The following is an 18,197-nucleotide window of genomic DNA, read 5'->3' on the forward strand; positions in this document are numbered from 1 at the left end:
CAGGCAAGGGTCACATCCACTCCTGCGTCAGAGGCAGCGCTGACAGTGGCCAATTAGTTTCCGCATGCCAGCAGGAAAGGAAGAAATTACCGACCTAGAGAGTTGTCAGAATTAAAGTTTATCTGATACTAAATAGCTGCTCTGGGAGGAATGGAGGATGTGCTATGGAGAGCGTCGGCAATCACTATCAAGGAGAAGAGTTGGTGGAGCATAGTGGTTAGGAGCATGGGCTCTGAGCTGGGATGCCCCCTGGGCAAATGTTCACTTAGCTGGGTGGCCAGGCTGCTCATTATTTGCCCCTCATTATATTTAAAAATGCCCAAGAAGTCTTGCAATGAACCACATTAATAACAGCAATTAGAAGAATTGCTTAAAAAGAACAGTCAATAAAACATCTCGATAAAACAGCAGAGAAAGAAGCCCATGAGGCCAAAAACAAGAAACCATCTAAAGACTCACATAGGAACACAGGGCACTGCCTTCTACTGAGCTCAGACCATTGGTCCATCTAGTTCAGTACTGGCAGCACTGTCTGGCAGCAGCTCATCAGGGTTTCAGGCAGGGAAAATTCCCAGCTCTACTTGGAGATGCAAAGTAGATGTTCTACCACTGACCTGCAGCCATTCACCATGTCTGTTCATTAAACACCTAGACAAGTATTATTATTATTATTATTATTATTATTATTATTATTATTATTATTTAAAAAGGGGGGGTGTTAAGACTTTATCTGAAAATGTTGCTCCCATGTAGCCAATACCAATAGTTATACCAGACCACACTTCTATTACATGCTCACTTAAACCAGTTTAAATTCCACTTAAACTGATTATTGCATTAAACTGAAGTGGGATTTCAAGCAGCTAAAGAGCATTTGTGTCAGGAGATGTGCACCAGCCAATCCAAGCCGGTATTCAGTTGGTGCAGGACAAGTTTCTAGTTTTGAAGAGACGCCAGGACCACTTGCGGTCTGTTCTTTAATTGCTCCAACGGTTGTGTCCCAGGGGCAAGTCCTTTCTCCATCTGCCAGGGAATGCAAGCACTCGCCATCCCACAAGGGGGTGATGAGGCTTTGATGAGTTAGCATACTTTCAGAGGAGTGCTAAACGACAAGTTATCAAGAGGATGGAGCAGCTCTGCTCTGAAGAAAGCTTGCAGTATTTGGGACTTTTTAGTTTAGAGAAAAAGCGAGCCGGGGTGACATGATAGACGTTTATAAAATTATGTATTGCATGGAGAAAGTGATAAAAGAAAGTCCTTCTTCACACGGTGCATAGAGTTAAACTGTGGAACTTGCTCCCACAGCAGGCAGGGGTGGCCACCAACTTGGGTGGCTTTAAAAGAGAGTGAGACCAATTCATGGAGGAGAAGGCTAGGGATGACTACCAGCCATAATGGCTATCCTCTGCCTCTACATTCAGAGGCAGTAAACCTTCCAAAAGCCAGTTAGTGGAAACCACAGGAGGGGAGGGTGTTCTAGTGCTGAAATCCTGCTTGAGGGTTTCCTACAGACATAGAATCATAGAACTGGAAGGAACCACAAGGGCCATCTAGACCAACCGCCTGCACTGCAGGAATCTTCTGGCCAACGTGGGGCTCAAACCCATGACCCTGATATTAAGAGTCTCGCATTCTACCAACATCTGGTAGGCCACTGTGTGACTGGACTAGATGGGCCATTGGCCTGATTCAACAGGATCTTAGGTTCTTAGGCGATGACACTGGAAGTGAGCCAAGGGCTCAGCTTTTGCCACATCATAAATACTGGTAATAAAAGGACATGATAATACCCCCCCCCCAAATAATAATAATAATAATGGTGTCTCTGTTTTGACCTGGTTTGGGAACTGTCAGGTGCTGGTAGCCAAAGGACAAAAAAATGCTGCTTCAGATCTTGAGGTTGGAGACCTTAGCAAGCTTACACACACACACACACACACACACACACACACACACACACACAAATGGCATTCTTTGTAAGATGATGGGTTAACAGCATTTCTCTGGGTGGGTGGGGGAACAAGGATCCAGAGTCCTCTCCATCAACTCTTACAAAAACCTGTGCAGTGGCTTGGAAACTCCAAACTTACCCAGCATCTGAGCATTAAGGCATGGATTTTTGAGCACCACTAAAACATGGACGGGACATAAACAACTCATTTTACCAGTATCTGTGTGCATTGTGTCAGAAGCATAAATGCATCGAGATAATTGGAGGTCAGTTTCCAAGACACAAGAAGTGTCAAAAAAAAAGACCTGTGGGCAATGGAAGTTCTAACCTCCACTTCACGTGCTTCCAGTTTCTTGGAAGACCTTAGATATGAGATATACAGGGGCAAAGATTTAATAAAGTTATCATACCTCCCAACCAAAACTTGCAGAAGAGCTGAGCTGCATTTTGCCTTGCTCTAGCAAATTCAGCCCTTCAGCAGTTTACCTGGATTGACTGTAGTACTTACTTAGGGACCTGCCAAAAACTTGGGTCAGCGGGAAGACAAGATCAGCATTCACAGTAGGAGAAAAATCCATCTTGAAAGTGAGTGACTCCCATCCAGACTGGAGAAGCTGGGAGCTCAGGACCCCAAACATCTCCTTGATCTTGTGATATTTCTGCTGCACAAAGGGGAGAGCTAGACTTCCAGTGTGTCAGGGAGGATTTATGGTCCCATTCCATTGCCGCTAGAGAGTGTAAATTAGTTTTAATAAGAATAGCATGGAAGCTTAGATGGGGCAGATTATACTCCTTGTTGGATAGTTGGGTTGATTAGCTTGAACGGTGTCATTTGGAAAGGGTTAATTAATCTTGAGGCAGCAACAATAGAGGATGAGAGATCAGGGTCATTAGTGGCTAAGAGCACCATAGAGAATGTGCTTTTGCTCCAAAGCATTTCGCTCTGGTGCAACAGAGCAGTGGAGGGGATAAATATATATTTGTTTTCATGTTGAGATAATCTGCTGCAGTGGCTCTCAATGAAGGAACTAATAGTGTCAACCTCTAGTCTGTGGGGACTTTCGCCCTGAAGTCGCCTGCCTCCCAGACACTATGCAGCATCCTGCTCATAAAGAGTTTTTAAGCATCACTTCCTCCTACTGTGGACCCCTTGGAATCAGGCACATGACAAGACTAGCTCACCCCCTCCCCAGATCCTCATTGGGTTTGTCAAAGCCAAAGGGCACTTCATCTCTCTCTCTCTCTCTCTCTCTCTCTCTCTTTCTCTTTCTCTTTCTCTTTCTCTTTCTCTCTCTGACATGATTTTGGTGTGGCCCAATTGTTGTCAGTCAGTGCAGCCACATGGCAGCGATTCCCACTGTCAGTGTCAATGACTCTGCTGTTCTTTCCTACAGATCGGTCACTGGCATGTTACCAAAGGCCTTACCATGGATAACCAGATCTTCTCTTCTAATGTGTCAGAGAGCCTCTTCAACACCACGCTCATTGTCACCACCATCCTGGTAAGCGTGGAGGGTCTTGGTGACCTCCTTTTCTGCTCTGGCATCTCAGGGGCAACCTCCAGATACAAACCTTCCATTCCACATGCCCATCCATTCCATGAAAAGAGTCGCACGCTGAGTCCCTGAAGAAACAGATGGTCAAACCACCAACTGCAGCACCAGAAATCATTTATGACATCTCAATTAAACTCACATTGGTACACATCACATGGAAACTATATTTGATGAGTTCAGAAGTGGCTGGGGAGAGGGTTAGAATGAGAGCATGCATCACAATTTTAAATTCCTCTCTCCACATGCCAGTTTGCTTATAGACCTAGCTGGGCTTTGGAGAGGGTAGGTCACCTCTTCTGTCTATGTAAAACTTCTTGTGGTGGTTAAGATGGGTACAGTTTCAGTCACCTAGGCTTATATTTGCAGGTGCTCATTTTCATAACTCCTTGCATTGCTCATCTTCCACCATGGCCAAATACTTTCTGGTTTTCTTAAGCTATTCTTCATCTCCTGGAATACTTGAGGTCTCCATCTGTGGTCTATATTTTGTCCATATTCTTCTCAGCCCCAGACTCAGAGAGACTTTGTGCTCTAACTGAATATTTTCCAGTTGAAAGACTCCAGGGATGGCTATGCCAACTTGATTCCCTCCAGATGTTTTGGGCTTTAGCTCCCATCAGTTCGAACCAGGATGGTCAATGGACAGGGATAATGGGAGTTCTCATCTAAAACATCTGGAGGGCACCTGGTTGAAGAAGACTACTGTCTTCCCAGTAGACTGTACTCAGGGAACTGGCAGCCCACAGGCCACATCTGGCTTCCACCCTATACTTGCCAAGGTAATCAACTGGTGGATGGAGTGGGGCAAAGCTTCCCTTACTAATCCATTTTCTGATATGGATGCCACTTAAACAGAATGAAATAGTTTTCAGTCCACCAATCATGAGGGACTGGAGGGGGGTGTGGAATCTCCCAGTTTGGATCTAGTTTGCCATTGCTGCATCCCAGATGAGCTTGAAAGGAAGAGGAGAGAGTCTGGAGAATCTTTTCCCAGAGACTGTTTCCTTCCTGGTGATTCCCAGGGGAGTCCATCACATCACCTGCCCCTGCTTTCCGATTTGTGCTAAATCTAGTGCTGTTGCGACTCCATGACTAAGATGGGAATGACAGCTGCCCAGTTTCGATGCAGGAAAACCCTTACTTAATGCTCAAGGGAAACCACCAAGAGCTGGAAGGGAACGACCAATACGAAGGCTTCTGCATGGACATGCTGGCAGAACTGGCCGCGATCCTGCACTTCAACTACAAGATCCAGCTGGTTGGTGACGGAGTGTACGGCGTCCCCGAGGCTAATGGAAGCTGGACTGGCATGGTGGGGGAGTTGATTGCTCGGGTGAGTTGGTTAACGCTAATGAATGAGAGCTTATTTGCATGTGTAGCAGAATTGCATGGAATGACCTTCAGGGCTGCGAATGCAGAGATTGTTCATGTTGAAAGCTTTTCCCCAAAAGAAATCTTCCTTGCAGATCGAAAAGTGTCAGGAACAAGGACTCTAGATGAGCCTCTCTTGCCAGGCATTCTAGTTACCTTTGTGTACTGAGACATTTTTGGTGGGAAATCAGTCAGATGTGAAATCTCCCATCTGCAACATAAAAACGGGTACTTGCGTTTATGCTTGCTGTTTATTACTAATTTTATGGTATCCTTTATATGTTTTATTGGTGTGTTTTGTTTTGTTTTGTTTTGTTTCGTTTGATGCTTTGGGCATTTTCCCTGACAGGAAGCCAGGACAGATGTGTATCATAATAACAACAAAAATAATTATCATAATACATGGCATGACATTGTTTCAGTTCTGAGAGAGTAACTCAACTGGCAGTGATGGCCCCCAACTTGGATAGCTTTAGAAGAGGATTGGACAAATTCATGGAGGACAAGGCTATGAATAGCTACTATGCTCTATATCCATTGACAGAAGCATCATGCTTCTGAATACGAGTTGCTGGGAATCTCAGAATGGCATCCTTCATAAACTTCAACTCTCAGAATTCCTGGGAGGAAGCTGTTCCTGTTAAATGATATCAGAGTGCTTTAAATATACATGGTGTGAAGGTGGCCTTAATGTGTACATCACACTCCAGCTCTTAGATGTGAGAGGCCAAAACTTGGCTGAACAAAATGAATTATACACATTCTGTGAAGTCTCTGCACAAAATAGGTCCAGCCGAGCTGAGTAAGAAAGAGTAGGTTGAAAAGCATTCAAAACCAAGTTGGTTTCCTCCCTAATGTACAGAAGTACTTGTTATTCTAGTACTGCCTCCTGCCTTTCTTTATTAAACATCAGAAAGTCTAAGTCAATTGAGGTAACATGCTCACACCACCCTTTGTATCCTCTGTCCGTACAAGCAAGAGGCATGATCAAAGTTCAAGAATGCATGCCAACCAAGCAAACACACTCAGAGCTAGGGACATAATCTGGGAGTGTTCCAGGGGCCAGAAAAGAGAGCCCTGGAGGGTCGCATTCAGCTCTTGGGCCTGAGATTCTCAGCTCCTGAGATAGACTTTTGGTCTGATCCAACCAGGCTCTTTTTATCTTCTGATGGTACTGAGTTGGTGTAACATCTTAAAGGGATCCTCACCCAGTAGAAGCCCTTTCTCATGAAAAGCTATAAAGAAACCAGCTGGCCCGCCAGCTTTCTATTGCTGCCAAGCGACGCTGGAGTGTTTGCTGATGCCTTGGGCTGTCAGTGTAGATTTTTATATAGATAAACAGGTTTGCAGCTATTCTTCAAGGAAGCGAGAGGGAACAGTCATAAAGGAAAGTGTGATGTCTTCAAACAAAAGGGGGGAAGGAAGAAATGGCAATGCTCTGAACAAGTGGTAGCCATGGATTTTTTGTAGCGACAAGTGCTTTCACCTTGCCTTTTCCTGGAAACAAATTATTTAGCCATTGTTTGTTATTGTGAGGATCAGGAGAAGGCGTGTGAAAAGGTGAAGCATGAGCTGAAAAAAATGAGGAGTGGATAAAAGTCAAACGATCCATTGTGATTGTTTTGGATACGTTCCTGCAATCCTCAAAATTACTCCAAGAATTGGATTTGTGTTTGTCAGTTATGGGGATCTGGTGTTCAATGGGCAAGAACACAAGAACTGCTAAAGATGATCAAGGGACCATTTAGTGCTTAAATGGCACCTGACTATTGACACCTGGCCAAATGACACCTCAGAGGTTCTAACAGTTGCAGGGGAACAAACAGTGTTGGAGGGGCTGTGATGAGCTTTGATCTGTGTTGGCACCGAGACAAGATATTTAAATACATGGAGTTAATTTTCCAGGAAGTGAAAAAAGGTTACTAAGCTGGATCTGACATTGTTTCCAGCACTGCCACTGTTAAATATTTGGGAAGGGGGAGATAAGGGGGATCATCCCGTTGACTGCTGCCAGGATGGAAATTGCAAAACGCTGAAAAATAGCTTGTGCATTCCAGTGCCTGATTCAAAGTAAGTCAAACAATAGAAGCAATCCTGTTTGACTTTAGTTCTCAGATTCATGCATTAGAGAGAAGATCTGCAAATAGTTCAGTCAAAGGACTGAGGAAGAAATTATCCACAAAAAGAAAACATTACAAAGTAGGATTGTAGGTTCATTTCAATGCAGTGTATATTGTTATGTTATTGGTTTTTTTCCCTGTTGCAAAGTTTCTGAATTCAAAAATGTGGCCCTCTCTGGAACAGTCCTCAATCTTGCTTCCATTATACTACATACACACTGTTCAACTGGCAATGAAATGCACTCATGTCCCAATTCAGAGGACTATCATTGCTCTTAAGAATTGGACATGATGGCTGGGGCATATAACCATGGCTGAGAGACTGGCATTCAGGCAACAGCACTAGACTCCAATGCTGTATGGATGGAACATATCCATTGTAAATATAGACAACTGTATCTCTCATGCTGAATATGTCAGGGACATTCCTCAGATACCTCACACCTGGGAACCAGAATACCATGCCCAAGAGTTTAGTGTTTTGGGGATTCCTGAGTTCAAATCTCTGATATGGACATTTATTTATTTATTCCCCCCTACAACTTGTGGGGTATAGTCTTCCACTTGTGGGTTCGTTGGTTTAATTGTTGACTTTGTTATTCTTGGGGGGTGGGGAGGATTTAAAAGGTCAGCCAAGCAGTCAGTCAGAAGCCTCTCAAAGCTCACATGCAGACCTGGTGGTAGCAATATTCTTAACTGTGTCTCTGCATCTCATATTCACAGGTATAATGACTCTGTATAAGGAAGTTCCATTTACTTATCCTGGTTAATAGCCAATGCTTATCTTCCAAGAATGCATTTACTTAGGACATTTTTATACCACTGAATTATTTGCATTCCTAATGTCTCTCACACCCCTTTTATATATATACCCATCTGAACCACCACCAGATCATAGAAAAACATAGCAAAATACATATATTAATTATGGACTGTAGGAAGAATAGCTTCCTCTGGTCTCATCTGAACGTCCTGATGAACCATTTTGTTGGTTGTTTCTTGTGACATCGGGGGGGGGGGACTTTGGGGACTCACAGAAGGGGCAAAGTATATTTCTGGTGGGGGAGTTGTGTCCTACATATTAAACTCTCTGAAAGAAAAATGGCAGTATATGTTAAAGACAGGAGTCCAGCAATGGAGGTAGGCAAGTGGGGGGGGTTGCTCATTGTTTGGGGGGCACTTCTCCCCCATCTCTGGTGCCACTCATGGTTGGCCACATGATAAATGACTGAATGTGATAAGGAACCTTCTGTTGAGCAACTCATGCTTGGCTCATCCAATTCTCTTTCTGGCGAACTGTCACAACATTGAGATGAAACCCCAAATATGGATGTCGTGATCTTATTTTCTTCTTCTTCCCTGAAAGAGAAATTCCAAGTGAACAAAAATTGTGGCGAAAACAATTTGATGTGGGGCTGCCACAGTGCAGGGTTAATTACATACACACTTCATAAGGTTTTTATGAGGGTAAGGACATGAAAAAGAGAGGCAGTGAATCATATGTCCTGCTAATTAGAATGGAATAAAAGACTTCAAGTGGCGAACACTGAGCTAGTCTTGAAAGTCTAGTGGGGGGAGGGAATATTCCTCTCTTTCGTTCTGGTTGGGCAGCAAAATAAACTTCTGTGGCAAAAGAGATCCTTGCTTAGAAAATGTCTATTCAGTTTCCCCTCATTTTGGGAGGAGGGAACATTCCTCAGATTAATGCCAATAAAAATAATTGCAGCAAAAAAGATGTAACTAAAAATCAATGTGAATATCTAGGGCAACGGATGTGCCATCTCCCATCTTCAATCACAAATCGACAGACACGCTGCAGGCCACCTGACTCAAGCTCATTTGTGGGCCACAGTCTGAGGACCTCCAGGCTAGAAAAATTGCACAGAGGAGCCTGAGAAGGGAGAAGACGAGGTGCAAAGCAGGGCAAGGCTCAATATTGTTCCCCGCAGCCAAGAGTTCCAGTATTAGCTTGGGATGAAGGCAAGGTGCCGCTCAGACACAAGGTTGCCCAGAGGAAATCCTACATTCCAGAGAGGTGTAAATGCTTCCGAGCTGCCAACATCAAATTTGCAGGTGTTTTATTTGGGGGATAGCTTAATCTCTTGTCACTTCAGGCATACGTTCCTTGCCCTTTCCCCTTGGCTTAAGTTGTACCATCAGTCAACAATTGTAGCAGTATTTAAAATCTGCACAAAGCCCAAAGAAGCACACATTTGAGCAGACAGAATAGTGATGGGTGGACTTGCCCAGCACTTGTCCAGCACTGCTCCAGAAAAGCAGCGTACTGTAAATAATAGATGCTTCCTCTGGTATCTATGGCATTGTCCACAGCTTTGATCCCTGCATTCACCAGAGCACCTTAGGAATACCAGAAGTTGCCTGACAGTGAGCCCAGATTCTTGCTCCATCTGGCGCAGTATTTTCTACCCTGACTGGCAGCAGCTGACCAGGGGTTTTTTTTGGGGGGGGGATCCTTCCCCGGCTGTGCCCAGAGATGTCAGGGGTGGAACCTGGGACCTTCTGCAAACAAACCAATACTCAGCCACTCTGCTATGGTCCTTCCCTCTGCCCCATCTTGCCTTGATATGTAGCATGATGGAGGAAGGAGTAAGTAAGAAGGTGCTGCAGCAAACACCATGATATCACACTGTGGCCAGAGTAGATCCACTTTGGATTGGGTGAGACCCCAGGGTCCAGGAGTGACAGGAAGGCTATCACTTTCATGGCATGCTTGTGCAGTTCCCAGAGAGACCTGGCTGACCTTTGTCAGAATGGGTGACTTAGGCCACATTCACAGCATAACTTAAAGCACTCTGGTGCAGCTTTAAACAGTCATAAAGGTAAAGGGACCCCTGATCATTAGGTCCAGTCGTGACCAACTCTGGGGTTGCGGCGCTCATCTCGCTTTATTGGCCGAGGGAGCCAGCGTACAGCTTCCGGGTCATGTGGCCAGCATGACTAAGCTGCTTCTGGCAAACCAGAGCAGTGCACGGAAACGCCGTTTACCTTCCCGCCAGAGTGGTACCTATTTATCTACTTGCACTTTGATGTGCTTTCAAACTGCTAGGTTGGCAGGAGCAGGGACCGAGCAACGGGAGCTCACCCCGTCGCGGGGATTCGAACCGCTGATCTTCTGATCGGCAAGTCCTAGGCTCTGTGCTTTAACCCACAGCGCCACCCGCGTCCCTTAAACAGTCATGCCCCCCCAAAAAAAGAATTATTGGATCTGTAGTTTGTGAAGGGTGCTGAGAGTTGCTAGGAGACCCATATTCCCCTCACAATGCTACAGTTCTCTGTGAAGAACTTTGGTTATTAAACCACCCTGAGAACTGCAATTTTGGGAGGGGAGTATGGGATCTCCAAACAAAACTAAAACTCCCAGAATCCTTTGAGGGAATCCATGACACTTTAAAGTGGTGTCATAGTGCTTCAACTTATCATGTAAATGTGGCTTAAGTGGACCTATTCAGCAGAGCTCTACTTATATTTTCAGGAAAGGCTAGCCAAACCTTAATCCTCTGTGGGTTTCAGCTTTCAGGGATGACGAGGCTAACCTGAGAAAAACGTGTTTCAGTTTAATGGGAGCTTGCTCATTTTTACTTTTATTTCCATTAACCTTACACTCTCCTCCTCTCGCTCTTTCCCCCAAAAGTGAAACGCATCCTCTCACCAGCCAGTGCATGTCCAGGGCGGTGTGACAGCGCACCCTTTTATTCTGATACATTTGTATTTTCACCCTTTGCCAGCGAGCTCCCAGCTGTGCTCAGAGATGTCTCTTTTGCACGTCATCTCAGGAGGAGACGTCAGCGGCTGGGCTCCCTGGCCATTCCCACCCCAGAGGAGCCGGGAGGAGGACACTTTGGAGGAGACTCAGAAAAGCGGCTACAATTTACCTGCTGCCCATTACTCATCTTGGAGGAAGAGAGAGAGCTGGGCCGAGAAACCAGCTTTGTCAGCTTGGATGCATCCTGGTTGTTATTTATTGCTTGTTGTGGCAAACGCCACCAGACTGGAGATGCATCCTTTTGGAGGAGAGGGCCCTGCTGTGATTGGCAGGGCGGGGAAGCTGCTCCAGGAGGGTCTCTGCAAAGAGAAATCCTCATCTAGGTTAATGGTGAAGCACAGGGGGGGGGGCATCAAAGGAGCCAAGGAAAGGGGTGGGGCGTGGAGAACGAGAACAAGGTGACAGCGATACAAGTGTGTTTCTGTGTAAGCCAGACATGTGTTCTCTGTCTCGCTCACTTGTCTAATTATAATCAACCGGGTATGGCACGGTGTGCCCCTGTGCAGTCCTGATGTGATTAAAATTCATCGTCAAGCAGAAAATAGAAACCATATGAATTTTTATAAACTAAGCAGTTGAGGGCAGGGATCTGGGATCGCTGTAGGCACTTCAGTGCCCCGGGCTAAACATTAAGCGCCTCCAAACTCTGCCTCTGCTTGGGGTGTTTGTTGCGGTCTACAGAGGTTTTCCTTAGCTCATCGTCCCACCCACCCCAGACAATGCCAATGTTTCATCAGGCCAACTTTGCTGCACTCCTGCTGCCTTTGGCAGGCATGCTTAGTGGTAGCTGTAGCAGCTCCTATGCCTGCTTTAATACCTGGCTCCTAACCCAACAGACTCCTTGCCCCTTGGACGTCAGTGCCCTGCAGGATCAAACCAAAGGCCTAGGTAGTTCAAAGTCCTGTTTCCCACAATGAAGCTCTCTGGGTGATCTTGGGCCAGTCACTACCTCTCAGCCTAAGCTACCTCACAAGGTTGTTGTAGGGATTAAATGAGGGGGAGAATTGTGTACGCCACCTTGAGCTCTGTGGAGAAAGAAGGGGGGATATAAAGGCAATAAACTCCATTGGGTTTCTAATGTTATGAGAGAGGGAGCAAAAAAAAAATCTCACCTGCTCTGGCTTCATTCTGGATGGCTCCCTTTTCGCTCTCTCCAACACGAGGGTTTTGCTTTGTCCTTTCTACAACTAGGGATGGGTGAACCTGCCATTTCAGCTTCTCATTTTCCCAGTCTTAAATTTTCCACATTTCCACAAACAGTTTGCAATTTTTAAAGAAGTCATTGTAAAAGGTTGTCTGCATACTGATGCAATTTTCTCCTAATATATTTGTTGGGATGCAATTTTGCCCAATATACACATTTTAGCGAATCAGTTTCCCTTGCAGTAATGCAGCTTTGCATGTTATTTTCACTAATATATGTATTTTCATGTGCACACTTCACCTCAGCGTATGAATTTTTATGCACATACCTTGGCTGCTGAACTGCATTGCAAAATTCGGAAGAGTGTGGATTTCAAAGGATGGCTGTGTTTCAGTTCTCCTATTGCTTCAGGAAGTGTGAATCAGGTAGGTTTGCATTTAAATGCAAACTGAGTCAAATCTTTTCCCCACTCCTACCTCGCTAGACGTGCATGTGAAGCAGCAGTAAAAGGACTGCCATCTTCAAATAGCCTCCATAGGCAGCCCCTGACTGTAAGTCTGAAACTGGCAGGGATAGTGGTTTTGCTTTCGAAAAACACATTTGCGAGACACACAGCCTAGAATCAGTTTAGAGCTGTGCTTGCTACTGTTTTCAGCATTAAGTTTTTGTCAAATTAAGATTAAAAATAAAATGCAACACAGTTACAAGTGTAAGCCCTAATCTTTGACGGACAGCAAATATTTCAGACGCGAGGAAAAAATGTGACCTCTGTGTCATGCCTCGAAGCATTTGCAAAGACAATTCTGGATGAGGGTGATGGCTGTCGGTTGATAGGGAGCAGAAAATAGAGCCGGCGGCGGATGCTAGTGAACGTTGCAGCAGGTTTTTGGAAACAAGTGAAATTGACAAATTAAAATTCTAAAAATATAGCTGTAATTAAAATTACCCCATAAGTGATATCAATAAATAGGTGTCAACGCATTTTTAAAAAAGACATTCTGAAAAACAATCGCAGCTGATGAAATGAAGAAGAAGCTTAGAAACACTCATCCTAATAAAGAAAAGGGCATATGCAGAATTCCCCATGTGCTGGACCTTTCCTATATGTGTGCAAAGCTGGTGATGGAGCAATGTGGAGGGGAGAGCAGGACTGTATCCAGTACCTGACAGGTCTCTCCTGGAGTGAATAGCAGTTTTTGGAGGAGGGGGATTTCATAGAATCATAGAAATGTAGAGTTGGAAGGGACCCTGAGAGTCATCTAGGCCAACCCCCAGCAATGCAGCTGCCCCATATAGGGTTCGAAGCTGCAACCTTGGTGTTATCAGCAGCATGCTCTAACGTACTGAGCTTTCATTGTGATCAGGTGGTGGAGTATTCCCAATCCTCCTGGACTGATCAGAAAAGCACTGCTGGATCAGGCCAATGGCCCATCTAGTCCAGCATCTTGTTCTCACGGTGGTCAACTAGATGTCTGTGGGAAACCCATGAGCAGGACTTGAGTGCAACAGCACTCTGGTCCCTTTGAAACAGAGATGGAGAGTTTAGCCTGGCTCTCGTTGGACTGAATCTGTGTGCATCACCTAAGAGACGCTTGGCATTGTCGAACTCAATGAATGCTAACCACTTGTTAGAAGTATGATGATGATGATGATGATGATGATGATGATGGCAGCTTCCAACAAAATATTAAAATACAGTAATCCATCAAACATTAAAAGCTTCCCTAAACAGGGCTGCCTTCAGATGTCTTCTAAAAGTCTGGTAGTTGTTGTTCTCTTGGACACCTGGTGGGAGGGCGTTCCACAGGGTGGGTGCCACTACCGAGAAGGCCCTCTGCCTGGTTCCCTGTAACTTGGCTTCTCACAGTGAGAGAACTTCCAGAGGGCCCTGGGCGCTTCTATGTTAAACTGAATCCAGCTTCTCCTCCCTGCACCCAGCAGGCAACAGGCACCATCAAAACCGAATGTGCATGGATCTGTGCAGTTGTTGATTTATCACGGTTGCATTCTTGCCCACCCTTCAACCAAGGAGCTGGGGGGAGTAAGCATGGAGGGTGTGTCACTTTAATCCAGGCACCCCAACCTGTTGCCCCTCCAGATGTTTTGGCCTCCAACTCTCATGATCCCTAGCTAACAGGACCAGTGGTCAAGGGTGATGGGAGTTGTAGTCCAAAACATCTGGAGGGCCAAAGGTTGGGGATGCCTCCTTTAATCTCACTGTGAGAGAGGGAATGAGTGGCTGGACTCATGTCACCCAGTTGCCAGGGACTTGCTGGATGAAGAGGACCAGTGAGGATCAGCTATTTGATGAAACAATAACAGGAAGGCCAACACTCTGGGAAACACTTTAGTTCCACAGGGTTGTATCCAGTGGTCGTTCTACCCAGAGTAGACCCATTGAAGTTAATGGGCATGACTAAATTAGGTCCATTAATTTCACTGGGTGTACTTGGAGTAGAACTAGTTGGATACAACTCACAGAAAATAGTGATTCTTTCTTATTGTTGTTCTTATTTTATACAGTGCCCTCACATAATAATAATAATTAATAATAATAATAATAATAATAATAAAGGTCACTACACCAAGGAGCTTAAAACCTAAAGTGATCTGTTTATTGGAGCTTAGCATAGATAAATTGGAAGAACAAAATAACTTTTAAAAAGAAAAATTACCTCTCGCAAATTAAGTAACCCAGAAGTTATAAATAATTGACTTTTTGCCCTAAAATGTCATTTCAGTTAGCCAAAAAAAGAAAACAAAATTATAAAAACCCTGTATGCAGCAAAAATGTCCCTTTTGGAATATTCCTTGCTGGAAAATAATAAACATTTTTCATCAAAATTGACATCTTTTTGCAAATGATATTGATTTCAAAAGGTCTGTCGTTTGTATCTGTAGTGGGAAAATGTCTTCTGTGAAAAATTGCAAGGGGGAGCCTCCCCGCTGATAAAAGTATAGCAAATGGAATGTCGTGCAGCCCTGTCACCAGCTGATCTGCACCTTGTGACCTCAGCGGATCCCTAGGGTGTGTCTGTCAAAGTCTACCCCCAGAATAACCAGAAAAGAAACTTCTTCACAGGGACAGGAGAAGGAATTTGGTTCCTTTTCACATTTCAGTGTCAACCTCCCTAATCTGCACCCCTTCAAACAAGCTGAAATGAAGCCAATATTTGGTGAAAACTTGTAGGACACTTCTCCGACCAAATAGCAGATACAAAAATGTGCCTATGAGTGAAAATAACATGCAAAAAAATGCATTTCATTAAGGAAAATTGCATACAGAAATGTGCACATTAGAAGAAATGTACACTGAAAGGTCGGTGTGTTTCCATAAGGACTTTTAAAAGGATCACAAACTGTTTCAGAAACATGGAGAGCTGAATTTAAAATGGGGAAACTGAGGTAAACTGTAATCAACAGATTTGTCCACAGAATCATAAATCAAACAGCTCTTACCATCGGAAAGTTCTTCCCACTCTGCTGGCAAGTTTTATAGTTTAAGTACGTACTGTATTAAGAAGTAGCTCATTTTGTCCATCCTGAATCTTACAAAATTTGTTTTCGCTGGCTGTCCCCAAATTCTAGTGTTATGAGAGAGGGAGGAAAACATTTCTTTAGCCATTTTCTCCACCCCATGTATCATTTTATCATCTTCTACCATGTTGTCTCTTGCCTGTCTTTCCTCTAAACTGAAAGGACCCAAATGCTGTAACCTTTCCTCATAGTGGCTCCATCCTCTCTGTCCCTCACATGGCATGCAGTCTTCACTAGGAGGAGTGTTGTATCCTCATCACCATGACAACCAGGCCACATCTCTTCCTGGTACCCTATGGCAGCTGGGCCATATTAATGCTCCCCTAGGGCTGATGTGTAGGTCTGATGAGGTTGCATTGGTCTACTGAATCTGTGTCTTCAAAGAGGTATCTTCCTGGGGAGGGTGATTGTTGTCTGCTCTTAAACCCCATGAGCATTGTTGTTGTTGTTTAGTCATTTTGTCGTGTCCAACTCTTCGTGACCCCTGGACCAGATCACACCAGGCACTCCTGTCTTCCACTGCCTCCCACAGTTTGCTCAAACTCATGCTGGTAGCTTTGTCCAGCCATCTCATCCTCGTCCCCTTCTCCTTGTGCCCTCCATCTTTCCCAACATCAGGGTCTTTTCCAGGGAGTCTTCTCTTCTCATGATGTGGCCAAAGTATTGGAGCCTCAGCTTCAGGATCTGTCCTTCCAGTGAGCACTCAGGGCTGATTTCCTTCAGAATGGATAGGTTTGATCTTCTTGTAGTCCATGGGACTCTCAAGAGTCTCCTCCAGCACCATAATTCAAAAGCATCAATTCTTTGGTGATCAACCTTCTTTATGGTGAGAGCTGGACCATGGGTATTAGGTCTGGCAATAGGCCCTCCTCTTCTCCTGGTTTTCATCCAGTTCCAGGGTGGTACTGACGAGTGCAGCTTTCTCCCAATTGAAGTGCAGAGTGTTTGAGGACCAGGACATTTGCAGGGAAACCAAAATGCTTGTATACGAAGCTATTGTACTACCAACTTTACTGTACGCTTGTGAAACATGGACCACTTATAAACACCATTTCCAGCTCCTTGAAAGATTCCATCAACGGTGTCTTTGGAAATTTTTACACATCACTTGGGAAGATAGGTGAACTAATACCAGTGTACTGGAAGAAGCAAAGATCACCAGTGTTGAAGCAATGATTCTTCAACATCAGCTTTGTTGGGCTGGTCATGTTGTGTGGATGCCTGATTATCGTCTTCCAAAGCAACTACTCTATTCCGAACTTAAAAATGGAAAGCGTAATGCTAGTGGTCAACAAAAGAGGTTTAAAGACTGTCTCAAGGCAAATTTTTTAAAAATGTAGTATAAACACCAACAATTGGGAAACACTTGCCTGCGAGTGCTCCAGTTGGAGAACAGCCTTTGCCAAAGGTGTCATGAGCTTTGAAGACACTTGAACTCAGGACGCAAGGGAGAAACGTCCTAAGAGGAAGGCACATTTGGCAAACCCTCACCATGATCAACTCCTGTCCAGAAACCTATATCCCCACTGTGGAAGGACATGTGGATCCAGAATTGGCCTCCACAGTCACTTACAGACTCATTGTTAAAACCGTGTTTATGGAAGACAATCTTATTCGGCTACGAGTGATCGCCAATGAAGAAGATTCCAGCTCAAGTGAGCTCCTCTCAGCTCTTTATATTTGCTTTTCTTCCTGTCTCCTTTCATCCTTCTGTTTCCCTCACAGGCATCTGTCAAGTATCCTCTCAGACTCCAACACCTGAGGCAAAGACACCTATTCATGGGGACAAGCCACTGTCATTTGCAGGCATTTGTGTTCTTTTGTCGGGGTCCTGACCACTCATTCAGCAGCGATCAAGCCAGCTAGGCTCACAACAATATGATAAAATGAGATAAATCATTGCATTGCAGATGCACGGCCTCTTGGGAAATTATAATATCATGTGCGTAAAAGGCATCTATAATGCAATCTGGACAAGGATAGCCTGACTTCTGTTGTCTGTGCTCTGGTAACCTCTGTATATTAGATTGCTGTAATGCATTACACGTGGTGCCAACTTTGACGACAGTTCGGAAATTGCAGTTGCTGCAGAATACAGTAGCCAGACTGGTAGCCAGGCAAGACGGTCTGAACATACAATGTGGCTCAGGACTTTAGTACCTTAGGGACCGCATCTCATCAACCTGAGCCCTGCATTCATAATCTGAGGTCCTTCTCTGTGTGCCTTCTCAGGGGTGACTCCCCAGGAAGACATGCCTGGCATCATCACTATCTCTTTTAGATACCAGACAAAAAACTATTTTTCCCCCCACCCAGGCCATTGGACCTCAATTTTCTGCTTATCTTTCAGTGGGATTAAGGTTGAGTTTGATCTGCTCTTTTATATATATTATCGGTGAGCATTTTGGGTGATTTATACTCTTGTTTTTAAGGTTTGCTTCTGAAAATCTCTTTGAATTAACCTTTACTGACTAAAGCAACTAAAAAAAAATAGAATAATAATATAAAATATCAAAAACCAAAATAAGATGTATTGCTTGCAGCTTGCTTTGAAACTGGAGCTGGATTATTATGCAGTTTTATTCCAATAGAAATTCAAGTCTGGAGTTGTTCTGCTATGAAATTCACCTTTGCTGGGTTGGCAGGTTACTGAACTTCAGTAGGAATGGAGACCAATCAAATGGTCACTTGTTTCATCCATAATAGCTGTTTCTCTAGAAATGCCATTTTTTGT

General features: G+C 44.5%; 1 protein-coding gene across 4 annotated transcripts in view; it reads left to right on the forward strand.

Annotated features, from left to right (window-relative positions):
* GRIK4 (glutamate ionotropic receptor kainate type subunit 4) overlaps nucleotides 1-18,197 on the forward strand; it is a 498,627-nt gene that overhangs the window by 425,129 nt on the left and 55,301 nt on the right. For 3 of the 4 annotated variants that reach the window (XM_081172490.1, XM_081172493.1, XM_081172491.1), the window contains exons 11-12: nucleotides 3,346-3,453; nucleotides 4,637-4,840. In XM_081172490.1, the coding sequence (XP_081028616.1) occupies nucleotides 3,346-3,453; nucleotides 4,637-4,840 (312 nt within the window). The remainder of the gene's footprint in view (nucleotides 1-3,345; nucleotides 3,454-4,636; nucleotides 4,841-18,197) is intronic. The other variant, XM_081172492.1, reaches the window with a different exon arrangement.

The sequence above is a fragment of the Podarcis bocagei genome (genome assembly GCF_964188305.1).
Source record: "Podarcis bocagei genome assembly, chromosome: 15".
In the NCBI taxonomy this organism is placed as follows: Eukaryota; Metazoa; Chordata; class Lepidosauria; order Squamata; family Lacertidae; genus Podarcis; species Podarcis bocagei.